Below are 14237 nucleotides of genomic sequence, written 5' to 3'. Positions count from 1 at the left end.
GAGTCTCAACATCTTTTTTATATTGTGGTGACCAAAACAGGATGCAGGATTTCTCTCTCTCTCCCTCCCTCCTTCCTCTGTCTCTCTCTCTGTCTCTCTCTCTGTCTCTCTCTCTCTCGGCAGGTACATACCTCATGCAGGTGATGGTGATGATCGCTTGATGGAGATTTTCGATGGACAAGGGTTTCGCGGGCTCATCTTCAATGACTTCCTGAAAAGAGAAGGAAACCCATCTAAGAAAGAACCTGAGATATGGCCACCATCCAGCTGGCCCTCTTCCCAGCCCTACGCTTTTTCTGGTTGACACAGGAAGTCCCCAGCTTACAACTGGTCACTTAGCCACCATTTAAAGTTTTGAGGTATCTCTTCAGGACTACTTATGACCCAGATGCCAAGTTCCGAGAGGCGCCCCTTCCTCAGCGATCCTGTGACCCCATTTCGGTCACTTGGCCACCAGCTTGCATTGATGGCAGTTTGCAGCGTCCCGTGACCATGATTTAAGTCAGGGGTGGGTAACTGTGGCCTCTTGATGACCTATATAAAATTGGGAAGCCAGATTCCCTTAACAGCCGTGCGATTAACGGAACGAAAATGATTCGGCTTACAACGGTGGCAAGACAGGTCGTACAATGGGCAGAATTCCCTTAACAAATGTCCCACTTAGCAACAAAACCTTTCAGGCTCCATTGATTGGCATTCAATTCGGTTCAAATTCACTTCCAAAAAGAAAGACGCCCAGGAGCACCTGCCTCCCTCCCTCTCCCCACTTACAACGATGTTTGTGACCAGTTCCTGTTTCTGGGGCAAATCGAGGTCTTGCCTCCTGCTGTTGGCAACAGCTTTGGTGATCATGATGATGGACCTCATGAAGGCTTTCTTCAGCCCTTCGTCCTGGAAAACCCCAGTGGGAATGAAAAGAAACCAGAAGGAAGAGGATGTATTTATTTATTGAAACCTTTACGTAGCCGATTGTCTTTGGTTGAACTCTGGGGGCCCCCAATCAAAGCATCCCTGGACACTCTGGGTTCTAGTCCCACTTTAGGATGAAAGGCAGCTGAGAGACTTTGGGCCAATCACCAGGAGATGGTGAGTTCTAGTCCTCCTTAGGGAAAAAGGCCAACTGTCTTTGGGCCAATCACCAGGAGACTGTGAGTTCAAGTCCCGCCCTAGGCACGAGAGCCAGCTAGGTGAGTTGGGGCCAGTCTCAATCCAAACACGTCACAGAGTTGTTGTGTGGAAAGGAAGAAAGAGTGTAATGCATGAGCGCTGCCTTGAGGATAATAAATGCAACAAGACCATAGATTCTCCTCCTCCTCCTCCTCCTCCTCCTCCTCCTCCTCCTCCTCCTCCTCCTCCTCCTCCTCCTCCTCCTCCTCCTCCTCCTCCTCCTCTCCCACAACATGCTAGTTGGGTCATGAAATGTCTTTAAGAAATCAAACAAGCTAAGGACTCCGGATTATAATTGTTCTTGTGATTAAACTCAGCATTAAGAGAAGTAGAGGGTGGAAACCTGCCTACCTTTTTCATGCTGGAATACTGATAGAATATTTCTGAGACAATGTTGTCCAGGAAAGGCATCATGTCCTCTACTTGCGCTCCCAGGACTGCCTGGCCATAGCAGAGTATTAATGTGGTCCGAATCCATCTCTCAGAGAGAGTCTGTGAGTCCTGTCAGTCCAAAGACGAGGGGGTCAAACTCTTTCCCAAAGCACCAGAAGACAAGACCAGAAGCAATGGATGGAAACTGATGGAGCTTCTTAGTCATCCAGGTCACGGTTGCCCCAAAGGGGCTTTTTCCAAAGGCAACTGGACTTTGTTTTTCCTTGAAGAGGTTTCGCTTCTCATCCCAGAAGCTTCTTCAGGTCTGACTTTGGTTAAAAGAGAAGAAGCTTTTTGGATGAGAAGCGAAATGTCTTCAGGAAAAAACCAAGCCCAAGCCTTTGGAAAAAGCACCTTTGGGTCTACTCGAGGTGTTTGTTGGGGCAGCTCCTAATCTTCTCTAGCCTTATAAAATAGTTCTCCAGGAGATGGAGATGGAGAATTTCAGCACCACCTACATCCTCAGCGCTGGTCTCTGGTCTACGAGATCTATGACCAATCTGAGGAGACCTGACAGCCTGGAGCCTAAGTCCTTCTAAGCACATTGGACTTTCCTTCCCAGAATCCCCCAGCCTCCTTCTGTACTGAGTTTCAGACCTTGCAACCCCATCCCTAGTCTTACCTCAATGGGGGCTTCTACTGCAAACGGTCCTCTTGTCTGCCTGAACTGGCCAGCTTCCTCCAGGGCCACCAGAATCTCAGGCAGGTGGCAAAAGGATGCCATTCGAATGGATTCCGAGATTCCCTAGGCAAAGCGATGTTTGTGAATTAGGACATTTATTGATTTATTGGTTCGATTTATATGCTGCCCTTCTCCGGAGACTCAGGGTGGCTTACAATGCGTTAAGCAATAGCCTTCATACTTTTGTATAGACCTGCTTAGTAGGGCTTTCGCCCCCCCCAAGCGGTGTTCTTTTTTGTACAAAGTCAGCTTATTGCCCCCACAATCCGGGTCCCCATTTTACCTACCTCGGAAGGATGGAAGGTTGAGTCAACCTTGAGCCTGGTGAGATTTGAACTCACAGTAATTGCCGGCAGCTGGCAGCTAAGTGCTACTTAACAGCACTTTAGTCCGCTGCACCACCAAGGCTCTTATTTGCACCTAACCCTTTGTCTTTACCTTCCGCTTTCTCCTCCCCTTCTCCACCTCCTGCTCCTCCTCCTCTCTGCAAACCCCAGGCCCTTCTAGCACTGATGAAATTACCTAGCTGGCTAATGAAATGTCTGCAACAAAACAACCAAGCACAGAGAGCACCAAGGACCCCACAGTCCTCCTCCTCCTCCTCCTCTCTGTAACCCCCATTCTCTTCTAGCACTGATGATGTTACCTAGCTGGATAATAAAACATCTACAGGAAAACAACCAAGTTAAGAGAGCACCAAGGACCCCACAATTCTCCTCCTCCTCCTCCTCCTCCCTTCACCTCTATTCTGCAAAACCTGTTCTCTTCTGGCACTGATGAGGTGACCTAGTTGGGTCACTAAACGTCTGCAAGAAAACATCCAAGCTCAGAGAGCCCCAAGGACCCCACAAAGATGGAGGTCTCAGCCCCCGCAGGCATCCCACTGCCACTCACTTCTCGGTCTGTTTCTTCCTGGAGTGAAAAACTTAGAAGGCTTTGGAGCTGTTCCGTCACCAGGTCCTTCTGTGTTGAGTTTCGCAGTTTAACGCCATAATATTTGTAGAGGCTAATCTGAAGGTGGGAAAAAGAGTCCGTGAGTCCTAGGGAGCTCCACCAAACGGCCAGGAAAAGGAAATATAGGAGAAATTATGATCAAAAAAGGACTCCGTGTGGTCAAGCACACGGAAACTGGTCCTGGGTGACCTGATCGGGGAGATGGGCAGCATACGAATCTAATAAGTCAATAATTGCCATTTTGACTTTCTTCTTCTTCTTGAAAAGCTACTTTAACCCCCCTTCCCCCATCCCCATAGGTGCCCTTTGCTGATTCTCTGTTTGGCCGTCCTGAGATCCTTTATGGTTTCTGTGGAGATCTGGCAGCTTCATCTTTTTACATGCATTAGCTCTCCGTGGTGGATTGGGACAACTTGCCATGGCCCTCTTGGCTTGGCCAACTAACCATGGCCAACTAGCCATGGCCTACTTGCCGTGGCCAACTCACCAGGGAACAAGAGTTACACTAATAGCAGGGTTCCAATACCTCCAGGGTTGCCAAAAAGAGGAGGGGGTCAGCCTATTCTCCAAAGCACCCGAAGGCAAGACAAGAAACAATGGATGGAAACTTATCAAGGAGAGAACCAATCTAGAACCAAGGAGAAACTTCCAAACAGTGAGAACAATTAACCAGTGGAACAGTTTGCCTCCAGAAGTTGTGGGTGTTGCATCACTGGAAGCTTTTAAGAAGAGATTGTACAACCATTTGCCTGAAATGGGAAGGGTTTCCTCCTTCAGTAGGGGGTTGGACTAGAAGACCTCCAAGGCCCCCTTCCAAGTCTGTAGTTCTATTAATCATTGTCTGTCTAATATTGAGGAAATGGTGGAACTGAAGCGTCAAAGAAAGGAGGCCTCAAAGGAGGGACAAATGAAACATAAATGACAAATGTTAAAATGATTTTTAACATTATTGGAGAGAACGGAATGGTTGAATTAACCCGCGGTGAGTCTGCTGTGGCTCGTGGGCAGCCACGGTGAGTTGGCCATGGCAAGCTGTCCTCTTCTGATGTTGCATCTAAGATAACTGCGGCCCTAAAAGTGTAAAACCTCCGCATATTTACCTTGTCTTTAGACAAGACCTGGGACGTGCTTTGCTTCTGGTCGATGGGCGGCAATGCGCTTGTTTTCCTCCTGGGCAGTTTGTGGTCTGAAGGAATCTGCTTTGCCAACAACAACAAGAACAACAAAAAAGAAGTTGTGAGAAAGTGAAGGAGCAGAGGAAGGAACAGCTTTCTGTGTGTTTCCAAGGGGAGGAGTGGTTTCCCTTCTGCGTCTGGATGCATATTATAAGTAATTTGACTTTTCTAGCTGGGACAGACACGAAGCACGTAACAAGGACCATCCGGATTGTATCAGCTGGAGCTGAGGCAGCTTTTAAGATGAACGGTTGGAAAATCTCTGCCACAAATTTTGAGAACTTGATTTATCACCATTTATTGTTGTGGCCCTCCAGCAGCCGAATCAGAGGAGGAGGAGGAGGAGGAGGAGGAGGAGGAGGAGGAGGAGGAGGAGGAGGAGGAGGAGGAGGAGGAGGAGGAGGAGGTGGTGGTGTGGGAGTCAGGGCCAGCATCAAGGCAACCTGAGAGCTCCGAGGGGGAAGAGGGAATGGGGCTGGCAGAGAGAGAGACAGAGGAGGAGCCTGGGCCATCCGTCAGCCCTCAGATGGTGAGTCAACAGACCGCAGGTCTGGAGATGGATGAGGAAGAGGAGGAGCAGCTGGGTCCAGTGCCTGACGCGCGGATACACAGAAGGCAGAGGAGAGGAGAGCAGTGGAAATCTATGGGCCGGTCCTTGGGACAGACGAGCCACCACGGCTAGCGAAGCCCCTCCCTAGCTCTGGGGATAAAAGGCAGGGGGCGGAGATGAATAGATGTGGCAGACAACGATTCTTCTCCCTGCCGGATGGACTTGTTAGCCTGCGGTGAGAGAGAAACTTTTTGTCGGGGCTGCTGGCTCTCCTCATAAAGGAATCTTTGAGTTCACTTCAGAGGGTTTGTCGTGTTTGGGTCAGAACATTTATTTACTGACTGTTCGAAGTTATAACGAGTAGTTTACAACTGAAAAAAATGGACTGTTTCTCACACTCAGGACCATTTCGCATTTCCGTGGCATGTAGAGAGCTTCCGGTCCCTGTTGTTGCTGCCCAGCATTCAGTGCCAGACAGTGCAACAGGGCGGATGGTTGTCTTGTAGGTCTTAGATTTAAGATGGGTGGCCATTCGTCTGTCCAGTAACACACTGGTGAGTTCTCGCCAACGTATCCAGGCTGCATTCTCCTTTGCTCTCACCTCGCCATTGATGTCACCATTGACATTGGAGGTGGGATCCCAGATACCAAAAAATGTCCACCTTCTTTAGGTTTTCTCCATTGATTTGAAGCATTCCAGGGGTGGTGACAGTCCCTAAGTACCCAGTCTTGATGTTGAGGTGGAGTCCAAAATGGTTGAGGCAATCATTCCATGGTCGTTCCATGATCCTTCCAGCAAGGACCCCATAGTTCAGCAAATTCTCCATAACTACATTTGTCTACTTTTGGGATAAATGATCTCCACCGAGGCAGCCCTGGCTTCTGGACCCTCTCCACGATGGACCTCAGGGCCCACCGCGACACAAACCCAGCTGCTTACCTGGAAAGGACGAAGATGGTCCAAGATGGTCTCTAATATTTCTCTCTCGTCCATCAGATCCAAGATTTCTTTGACGGGTCTGCCTTTCAATGGCTTCCTGCTCTCCCATAAGTTTCTGAAGCACTCATCCGAGAGTTCTGAGAAGAAGAGACAGACAGAGATTGATGGGCAATTCGACAGGACAAGCCTTCTCAAAGCAGAGAGAGACAAGGAGTGCGTAGTGGATCACCAGGCTGAGCCTGAGGGAGGGGTCAAATATGTCAAAAGTCTCGAGGCCCTGATCTTCCTGTCCTTAGACAACCATCTTATATATGGAATTGGAATTTTTTATTGCTTTGAAATTTCATGATGTTGTAATCTTATAATTTAAATCTAGCCTTTGAAAAAGGCTAAGAGGGAGGGGTCTTTCCTCACCTCTGAGGGTAAGATGTTCCCTAATACAGTGGCAACGGTAGAGAAGACCCTCTTCCTAGACCCCACAGTCGAAACTCTTTGACTGATGGAGTCTGCACCATAACGTCCCTACCTGATGAAGGATGATTGCAGGATTTGGATTTGGGTAGTCTAGGAAAAGGAAGGAAGGGTGTACTAGTGACATGAGAGCAGTCTTCCAGTATTTGAGGGGCTGGCACACAGAGGAGGGGGTTCAACTTATTTTCCAAAGCACTAGAAGGTAGGAAGAGAAACTTATTGCTTAATGCAATTGGTCTCTGGAGAAGGAAGACCTCTAAGGTCCCTTCTGGCTCTGTCCTGATGGATTGATTGATGGATGGATGGATGGATGGATTGTGTGGGGTGGGCTGATGTGATAGGACAAGGCTGGTTCCATAGGTAGCCCAGCCCTGTAGCGTCTATACCTGGATACGAAGGCAGGAGGGCGACTGGAGAGCGTTTTCTCCCCGGAGCCCTTTCCCTCTCGGGCCTCCTTGGCAAGGGAGGGGGCTCCTTCAGGCCAGCCTTGATCTCCCCCTGAGGAGCCCTCGGAGGGGTCCTGGCAGTTGTCCTGCGCAGTAAATCGGGCAGCACCAGTGCTGGAGGCTGCACCTTGTTCCTCATGTCTACTGGAGCTGGCGAACCCTTTACAAGAAGGGGCAAGACCTGCGTGGTTCTTTGAGTGGCCGAAGAAGTGGATGGGTGTGAGCCAGAGAAGTCAGCTTCCTGACTCTTCCACTGCCGTGGGTCATTATTCATAATTTGTGGATGGGACTCCTTGCTGTCCTCCTTCTTCAAGAAGGGCAACTTTTTTAGCATGTGGTCCATCCTCTCGTGAAGAGGGAGTTCTTGAACTGGATGGAGATCCTGTCAATAAAGGAGAAGTTTTGTAACTCCAGATTGAAAGGAGGGGTCCTTGGTGCTCCTATCTATTTATCTATTTATCTATCTATCTATCTATCTATCTATCTATCTATCTATCTATCATCTATCTATCTATCTATCTATCTATCTATCTATCTATCATCTATCATCTATCTATCTATCTATCTATCTATCTATCTATCTATCATCTATCTATCTATCTATCTATCTATCATCTATCTATCTATCTATCTATCATCTATCTATCTATCTATCTATCTATCATCTATCTATCTATCTATCTATCTATCTATCATCTATCTATCTATCTATCTATCTATCTATCATCTATCTATCTATCTATCTATCTATCTATCTATCATCTATCATCTATCTATCTATCTATCTATCTATCTATCATCTATCATCTATCATCTATCTATCTATCTATCTATCTATCATCTATCTATCTATCTATCTATCTATCTATCATCTATCTATCTATCTATCATCTATCTATCTATCTATCTATCTATCTATCATCTATCTATCTATCTATCATCTATCTATCTATCTATCTATCTATCTATCATCTATCTATCTATCTATCTATCTATCATCTATCTATCTATCTATCTATCATCTATCTATCTATCATCTATCATCTATCATCTATCATCTATCATCTATCATCTATCATCTATCTATCTATCTATCTATCTATCTATCTATCTATCATCTATCTATCTATCTATCTATCTATCTATCTATCTATCTAGTTGTCTATCTATCTATCTCTATTTATCACATGTTCTTCCTGGGTCAACAAGCTCAGGCTGCCCAAGGAGCTGCTGATGTACAGAGGAATTTGGGAGTCTCTCCTTTGTACCTCTACAACTGTCTGGTTTGGCACAGCAACCAAACTAAAAGTCCCCTAAAGAGAGAAGACGGCAAGGAAATTACAGGCAGCAGAGAGAAAGCAGAGTTGCTTAACTCGTTCTTTGCATCGGTCTTCATGCAAAAAGAAACTATAGCCCAACCTACCAACAACGTAACTGTGAAAGACAGACTAGAAATAACAGTTGAAAGGCTTCAGCGAGGTATTTGACAAAGTAGAACACTCCCCTCCGCTCTGCTCTGTTCTACTCTGCTCAACACAACTCAACTGAACTCAACTATCCTCTACTCTCCTCAACTCTCCACAGCTCCCCTCTCATCCCTTCTGCCTTTATATCTCTGCCCCAGGGGCTGTGACATCACCGCATTATGTTCTCATGGGGGACAGCTGGTGTCATGACCCAAGGGGCCTCTTACTCCCCAAGATAATAGGGATGGGATATGGAGGGTCCCCTGGATAACCCCCTTGATAACATTAGCGACATTATGGGGAGCAAAGCTAGGGGTCACTATGGAATGACCCACTGTGATGGTGTCCCTCAACGTGCTAGATCTCAAAAGAACCTAACCAAGATTAAGGCTGATCAACTTTGTTCTTTGATTGGCTAAGTCTGCCACTGAGCATAGGACTAAAACATTCCAAATTAGTAAGGGAGTAAGGCAAGGTTGCCCCCTATCCCCATTATTGTTTATTTTGGCCTTAGAAGTTCTTTTACGGAAAATTAGAATTAATGAGGAAATAAAAGGACTGAAGATCAGGAAGGAAATTTACAAGACGCAAGCATTTGCAGACGATGTAGCCTTAATCCTTGAAGACCCCATAGAATCAGGACCAAAAGTGCTAGAGGAATTAAGTAAATATGGAGAGGTGGCAGGCTTCACATTGAACAAAACCAAAACCAAAGTATTGATTAAGAATACAACTGAGAGACAGAAAAACAAGTATTAGGACTACAGGTTGCCAAAAAAATTAAATACCTAGGAATTTGGATTACATCAAGATGTTCGACCTTAAAAGACGACAATTATACTCCCCTAATTAGGAAGATGAAACAAGACCTTGACAGATGGAAGAAATAAGATGATCACTTTTGGGCAAGATAGCCACAATTAAGATGAATATTCTCCCCAGAATACTATTTTTATTCCAAAACATACCGGTAAATTTAGAGAAAAAGTTTTTTTTAGAATTAGACAAAATCATCAGAGAATTTATATGGGAGGGGGAAAAACCAAGGTTTTCTATTAAAATTTTAAGGGGCAAAAGAGATATAGGTGGATTTGGACTCCCCGATTGGGAAATATATTACAGGGCAGCTAAGCTAGTCTGGATAAGAGATTGGATCACCCTGGAAAATGAGAGGATTCTTACCCTAGAAGGCCACGATTTGCAAAAAGGGTGGCATGCCCACATTTGGGATGTAGAGAAGAAAAGGAAGACATATTTCCATAGACATAAAATTAGAGACTCATTGATACAAACATGGACCCCGATTAGGCAAAGATATTACAAAAAAATTCCAAGTTGGCTCTCAACGATGGAGGCCCTGATCCACCCCAATAGATGGGGGATGGAGAAAATGGGCAGATACAAAGATATCTTAGACAAAGGAGGGAATCTTAAATCAAATGATACTTTATGAGAGCAAGGAATAACTTTAGATTGGTGGACCTATTCACCAATAAAATCTAGATATCAGAAAGACAAAGAACAATACGGTTTAGAACTTGGATCAAATGGATTGGATAAAGTCCTGATGGGAACAAATAAAAAGATTCTGGCCAAACTATACAACTATTTATTAGGTGATGACAAGTCCGAAGATATCACAAAGAATCAAATAAATGCATGGGAGAAAAATATAGGGCGTGATATAAATTTTGGGGAATGGGAGGAGGCATGGAATAGGAATCTTAAATTGACTACAGCTGCGACATACAAGGAAAACCATTATAAAATGCTACATAGATGGTATTTAGCCCCGGCCAGACTAGCAAAGATATACCCTAATATACATCCTAATTGTTGGCAATGTGGCCACGGTCAAGGCACCTTCTTTCACATGTGGTGGACATGCCCGGAAGCGAAAGGATATTGGAAGAAGATCAGGAGATGGTTATATGAAATAATTGGCGAAGATATTGAATTAACACCAGAGATATTTCTCCTGGGAATAGTAAAGAAGCCATATGGAAAGGAAAAGATACATTTAATGATCCACATAATTAGAGCTGCCAGATTGGCATACGCACAGTACTGGAAAGAGAAAACCCAACCACCAGAAGAGCTCACAATTAGGAAAATATTGGAGTGCGCAGAGATGACTAAATTAACTCATGAATTAAACGATGATGAGAAGTCAGTTTATTATATTGTGTGGGAAAGGTGGTACAAGTGGATGCATGATAAAATGAAAGAAAGACCTAAAGGTGTGTTAAATAACGGTAAAAAGTGATTTGAAATATCACCAAGTATTATTTATGTATATAGTTAAAACACTGCACATCTGATACTAACTGTAAATGTCAGTATGTTTTTTTTCTTTTTTGTAAAAAATCTCAATAAAGTTTCTCAAAAAAAAAAAAAAACCATTAGCGACATTATGGGGAGCAAAACTAGGTGTCACTATGGAATGACTCAGTGTGATGGTGTCCCTCAACGTGCTAGATCTCAAAAGAACCTAACCAAGATTAAGGCTGATCAACTTTGTTCTTTGATTGGCTAAGTCTGCTACCGAGCTTGGTTTTTTAATTTTTCTTATTATGAGATATGAGATATATGAGATATGATATACTGGTGTAGGGTTTCCTGCATGGGCAGGGGTTGGATTAGGAGACCTCCAAGGTTCCTTCCAACTCTCTAATTCTATTCTATTCTATTCTATTCTATTCTATTCTATTCTATTCTATTCTATTCTATTCTATTCTATTCTATTCTTATGGAGTCCTTGGCTTACAACCGTTCTTTTAGTGCTGGTTCAAATTACAACAGCACTGAACAAAGTATTTTTCACACTTATGACCATTCTGGCATCTCCACGGTCATATGATCAGAATTTGGACCTTTGGCAAGTGACTCACATTTATGACAGTCGCCGTGTCCCAGGAGTCACGTGATCCCCTTTTGCGGCCTTCTGACAAGCAAAGCCAAGGGGGAAACCTGATTCACTTAACAACCATGTTACTAATTTAGGAATTGCAGTGATTCACTTAACAACTGGCAACAAAAATGTTGGGCTCAGTTGTGGTCGTAAATCGAGGACTACTTATATATATGATTTTTTGGGGGGGTCCAGTTTCTGCACTGCCCATCATCGCTGAAGTGTTGTAGTAGTTTTGGTAAAACTCTCCAACGATACAAAAGCTGCAGTTGAAAACAAAGTCTTTTTAAAAAAAAGCCAAACAGGTTTGTTTTTTTAAAAAAGGTAAAAGGGACAATTGCAGAGTTGAAAGGAGAGGAAGCTCCTTCTTCCCCAACCCCCCCCCCCCATGGCTTGCAGGGCCCCCTTGGGCCCCCAGACAGCTGGCAGAGTTGAGTCTTCATGCTCTTGGGGAAGGTCAGGAGGTTGGGGGCCTGCCTCGTCTCTGGGGCTGGGCTACCTAGACGTACAGCCACAATTCAGCTCAAGAGGCTTGGCAACTGGCATGTACTTATGACGGTTGCAATGTCCTGGGGTCACATGACCCCTTTTCTGACTTTCTGACCAGCAAAGATGATGGGGATGTGAGGGATCTCACAAAGATCGATGGTTCGTTGAGGCCACTTCCAAGAAAAGGCAGCACGCAAGGATGCAATCACGTTGAATCTTTATGTAGAAGTAAAGTAGAGTAAAATGAGTTCCCTGGCATGGAGGCATCCATGCCTGGATTGAGCCCATGGTTCAGTCCTGTAGGAAGTTAGAACAAGAGCCAAAGAGCAGCCCCTGTGCAGGGATTCTTATAGGGGCCCCTGGTCTCTCCCTTACCAAAGTGTGAGGGGGCCGGAGGGCCATTAACTCTCCCCAATGGGGCTGCAGGGGCCGGAGCCCTTTGGCCCAGCAGTGGGATCAAAGGTGCCTCTTTGCTCCCATCTGGTGGCCTTTTAAGAAACTGCCATGGCTGGCACAAAACACCTAACAATTCCCCTTCTTGCCAGCCAATGACAGGTGCCAGTGAGTATGAGTGAGGGGGTGAGCAGGTGTCATAGACATGCAGATGCGTCGTTTACAGGAGCAAACACAAACGCTTACACAGAAGGTTGTGTCGGTCAATGGGCACAGGTTTTGTGAACAGATCAGCTAACTGGTCGGTTGTATTACAATGTTTGATGTGTACAAACCCCATTCTGGCAAGCTACCTGACATTCTTGTAGCGGATGTCTATGTGGCGTGACCTAGAGCCCACCGTGTACGCCCCCGAGATTCCAATTGCAGCCGTGTTATCTTCTTGAATTTGGATGGGCAGAGTAGGAGGTGCCCAGATGCTCGTTACCAGAGCATTGAACCAAATCAAGTCATTTGTTGTGTCCGATAGGCTGGCATATTCTGCCTCGGCCGTGGAGCAAGAATCAATTTTTTGCTGCCTAACATGCCAATGGATAGGACAGCCATTTAGCAGTATGAGGAAACCAGAGGTGCTCCGTCTACTCTTGGTGTCACCAGCCCAGTCTGCGTCCGAGTAAGCGGAGAGCTGGGCCGGCTTCCCCTTCTCTGGTTCCAGCATAAAGAGGGCATTGGCCGTGCCCCTGAGGTACCTAAGTACCCTCTTGACAGCATTCCAGTGGAATTCCTTTGGGTTTTCCACATGCCTGGACAATAGATTTACAGCTAAAGCTATGTCAGGCCTGCTCCAATTGCTAATGTATAGCAAGGAGCCAATCACAGATCTATATAATTTATTATCTGTGAACTCAGGGCTGTCCTTGTCATTATGGCCATAGTAGTCACTTTGCATGGGGCTATGCGTTGAGTTAGACTCCGCCATTTTGCATTTGGCCAACAACTCCTCAATTTTTTGGGGGGGGATAATGCAAATCCCTTTTTAGTGGCCAAGATATGTACGCCCAGGTACCTGTCAACCCGCCCCAAGGACTTCAGGGTAAACTTTTCCCCCAGGGCCTTGGCAAATTCGTCACACCTTTCCTTGCCAGGCCCTACATATAGGAGGTCGTCCATGTAGACCAAAACCCATTCTGTATCACCTTTGGTGTCACGTGTGAAAACGCACTCATCTGCATGAGATGCCCTGAAGCCAATTTGCTCTAAACCCTTTTTAAGGCAATCGTACCAGAGTTTCCCCGACTGCTTGAGGCCATATAGTCCCTTTTGGAGCAACCATGTCTTTCCCCCCTCCTGCTGGTAACCAGGAGGGGCCCTCACGTAGATCTGCCGGTCCAAGTTGGCGTGGAGGTAGGACGTCTGGATGTCAAATTGGTAGACTTTCTTCCCCAGAGCAGCTGCAGTTACGAGGGCGGCCTTGACACTTTCTGCCCGGACAGTCAGAGAATAGGTTTCTATGTAGTCCTCCATGTAGCGTTGGGCGAACCCCTGTGCTACCAAGCAGGCCTTGTACAGGTAGTGGCCACTGGCAAGTGGTTTGGCCTTGAAAACCCACCTTGTGCCAATGACCTTCTTCTCTTTTGGTGGTTGCCTGGGGGTGAAGATCTTGAGCTTTCTCAGGCTCTCCATCTCCTGTTCCATCGCGAGCTGCCACTTCTCCTGTTCTTCGATGGGCAGCTCCTGGATGTCAGAGAAAGTCTTTGGGATGACCACGACGCTGTTGACAGACACAACGTGACCAATGTCAATTCTCTTCGGTGGGACCCCCTAGTTGGACCTCTTTGACCTTCTGACCTCCTGCCAGTCACCACCCTTTTCTTCTGCAGATTCTGCTGTTCACGACCAGGATGTGGAGGCCCTCGGTCCCAGGTGTTGGGCATCATGGGCCGCTAAAGCATCGCTGGACCTGACCTCTTCATCCTGTTCCTTGATCTCGTCGGTGGCAGGGTCTGTGGTTATCTCGGGCGGTATCGTGGTTGGTGCAGCCTTACTGTGCCGGTTGATGTATGGGCCCAGATCGTTTGAGTGGATCTGGGTCCAATTGGAGTCTTCTTCGAAGGAGGCAGATTGGGAGGTCACAGTCCTGCCCCCTTCTCCCAGGAATTGG

General features: G+C 46.1%; 1 protein-coding gene across 1 annotated transcript in view; it reads right to left on the bottom strand.

Annotated features, from left to right (window-relative positions):
* Positions 1-14013, bottom strand: part of LOC139322410 (maestro heat-like repeat family member 5) — a 31970-nt gene extending 17957 nt beyond the window's left edge. Inside the window, exons 1-10 of the mRNA XM_070951508.1 lie at positions 13925-14013; positions 13229-13847; positions 6758-7199; positions 5901-6037; positions 4336-4431; positions 3176-3292; positions 2222-2344; positions 1519-1668; positions 772-891; positions 132-211 (exon numbers count right to left, since the gene is read on the bottom strand). Of these exons, the coding sequence (XP_070807609.1) occupies positions 132-211; positions 772-891; positions 1519-1668; positions 2222-2344; positions 3176-3292; positions 4336-4431; positions 5901-6037; positions 6758-7199; positions 13229-13847; positions 13925-14013 (1973 nt within the window). The remainder of the gene's footprint in view (positions 1-131; positions 212-771; positions 892-1518; positions 1669-2221; positions 2345-3175; positions 3293-4335; positions 4432-5900; positions 6038-6757; positions 7200-13228; positions 13848-13924) is intronic.
* Between the last annotated feature and the right edge of the window lie 224 nt (positions 14014-14237).

The sequence above is a fragment of the Pituophis catenifer genome, unplaced genomic scaffold (genome assembly GCF_029215685.1).
Source record: "Pituophis catenifer annectens isolate HBS135680 unplaced genomic scaffold, rPitCat1.0.hap2 SCAF_10, whole genome shotgun sequence".
Lineage (NCBI taxonomy): Eukaryota > Metazoa > Chordata > Lepidosauria > Squamata > Colubridae > Pituophis > Pituophis catenifer.
This window is presented reverse-complemented; position numbering and strand designations above follow the sequence as displayed.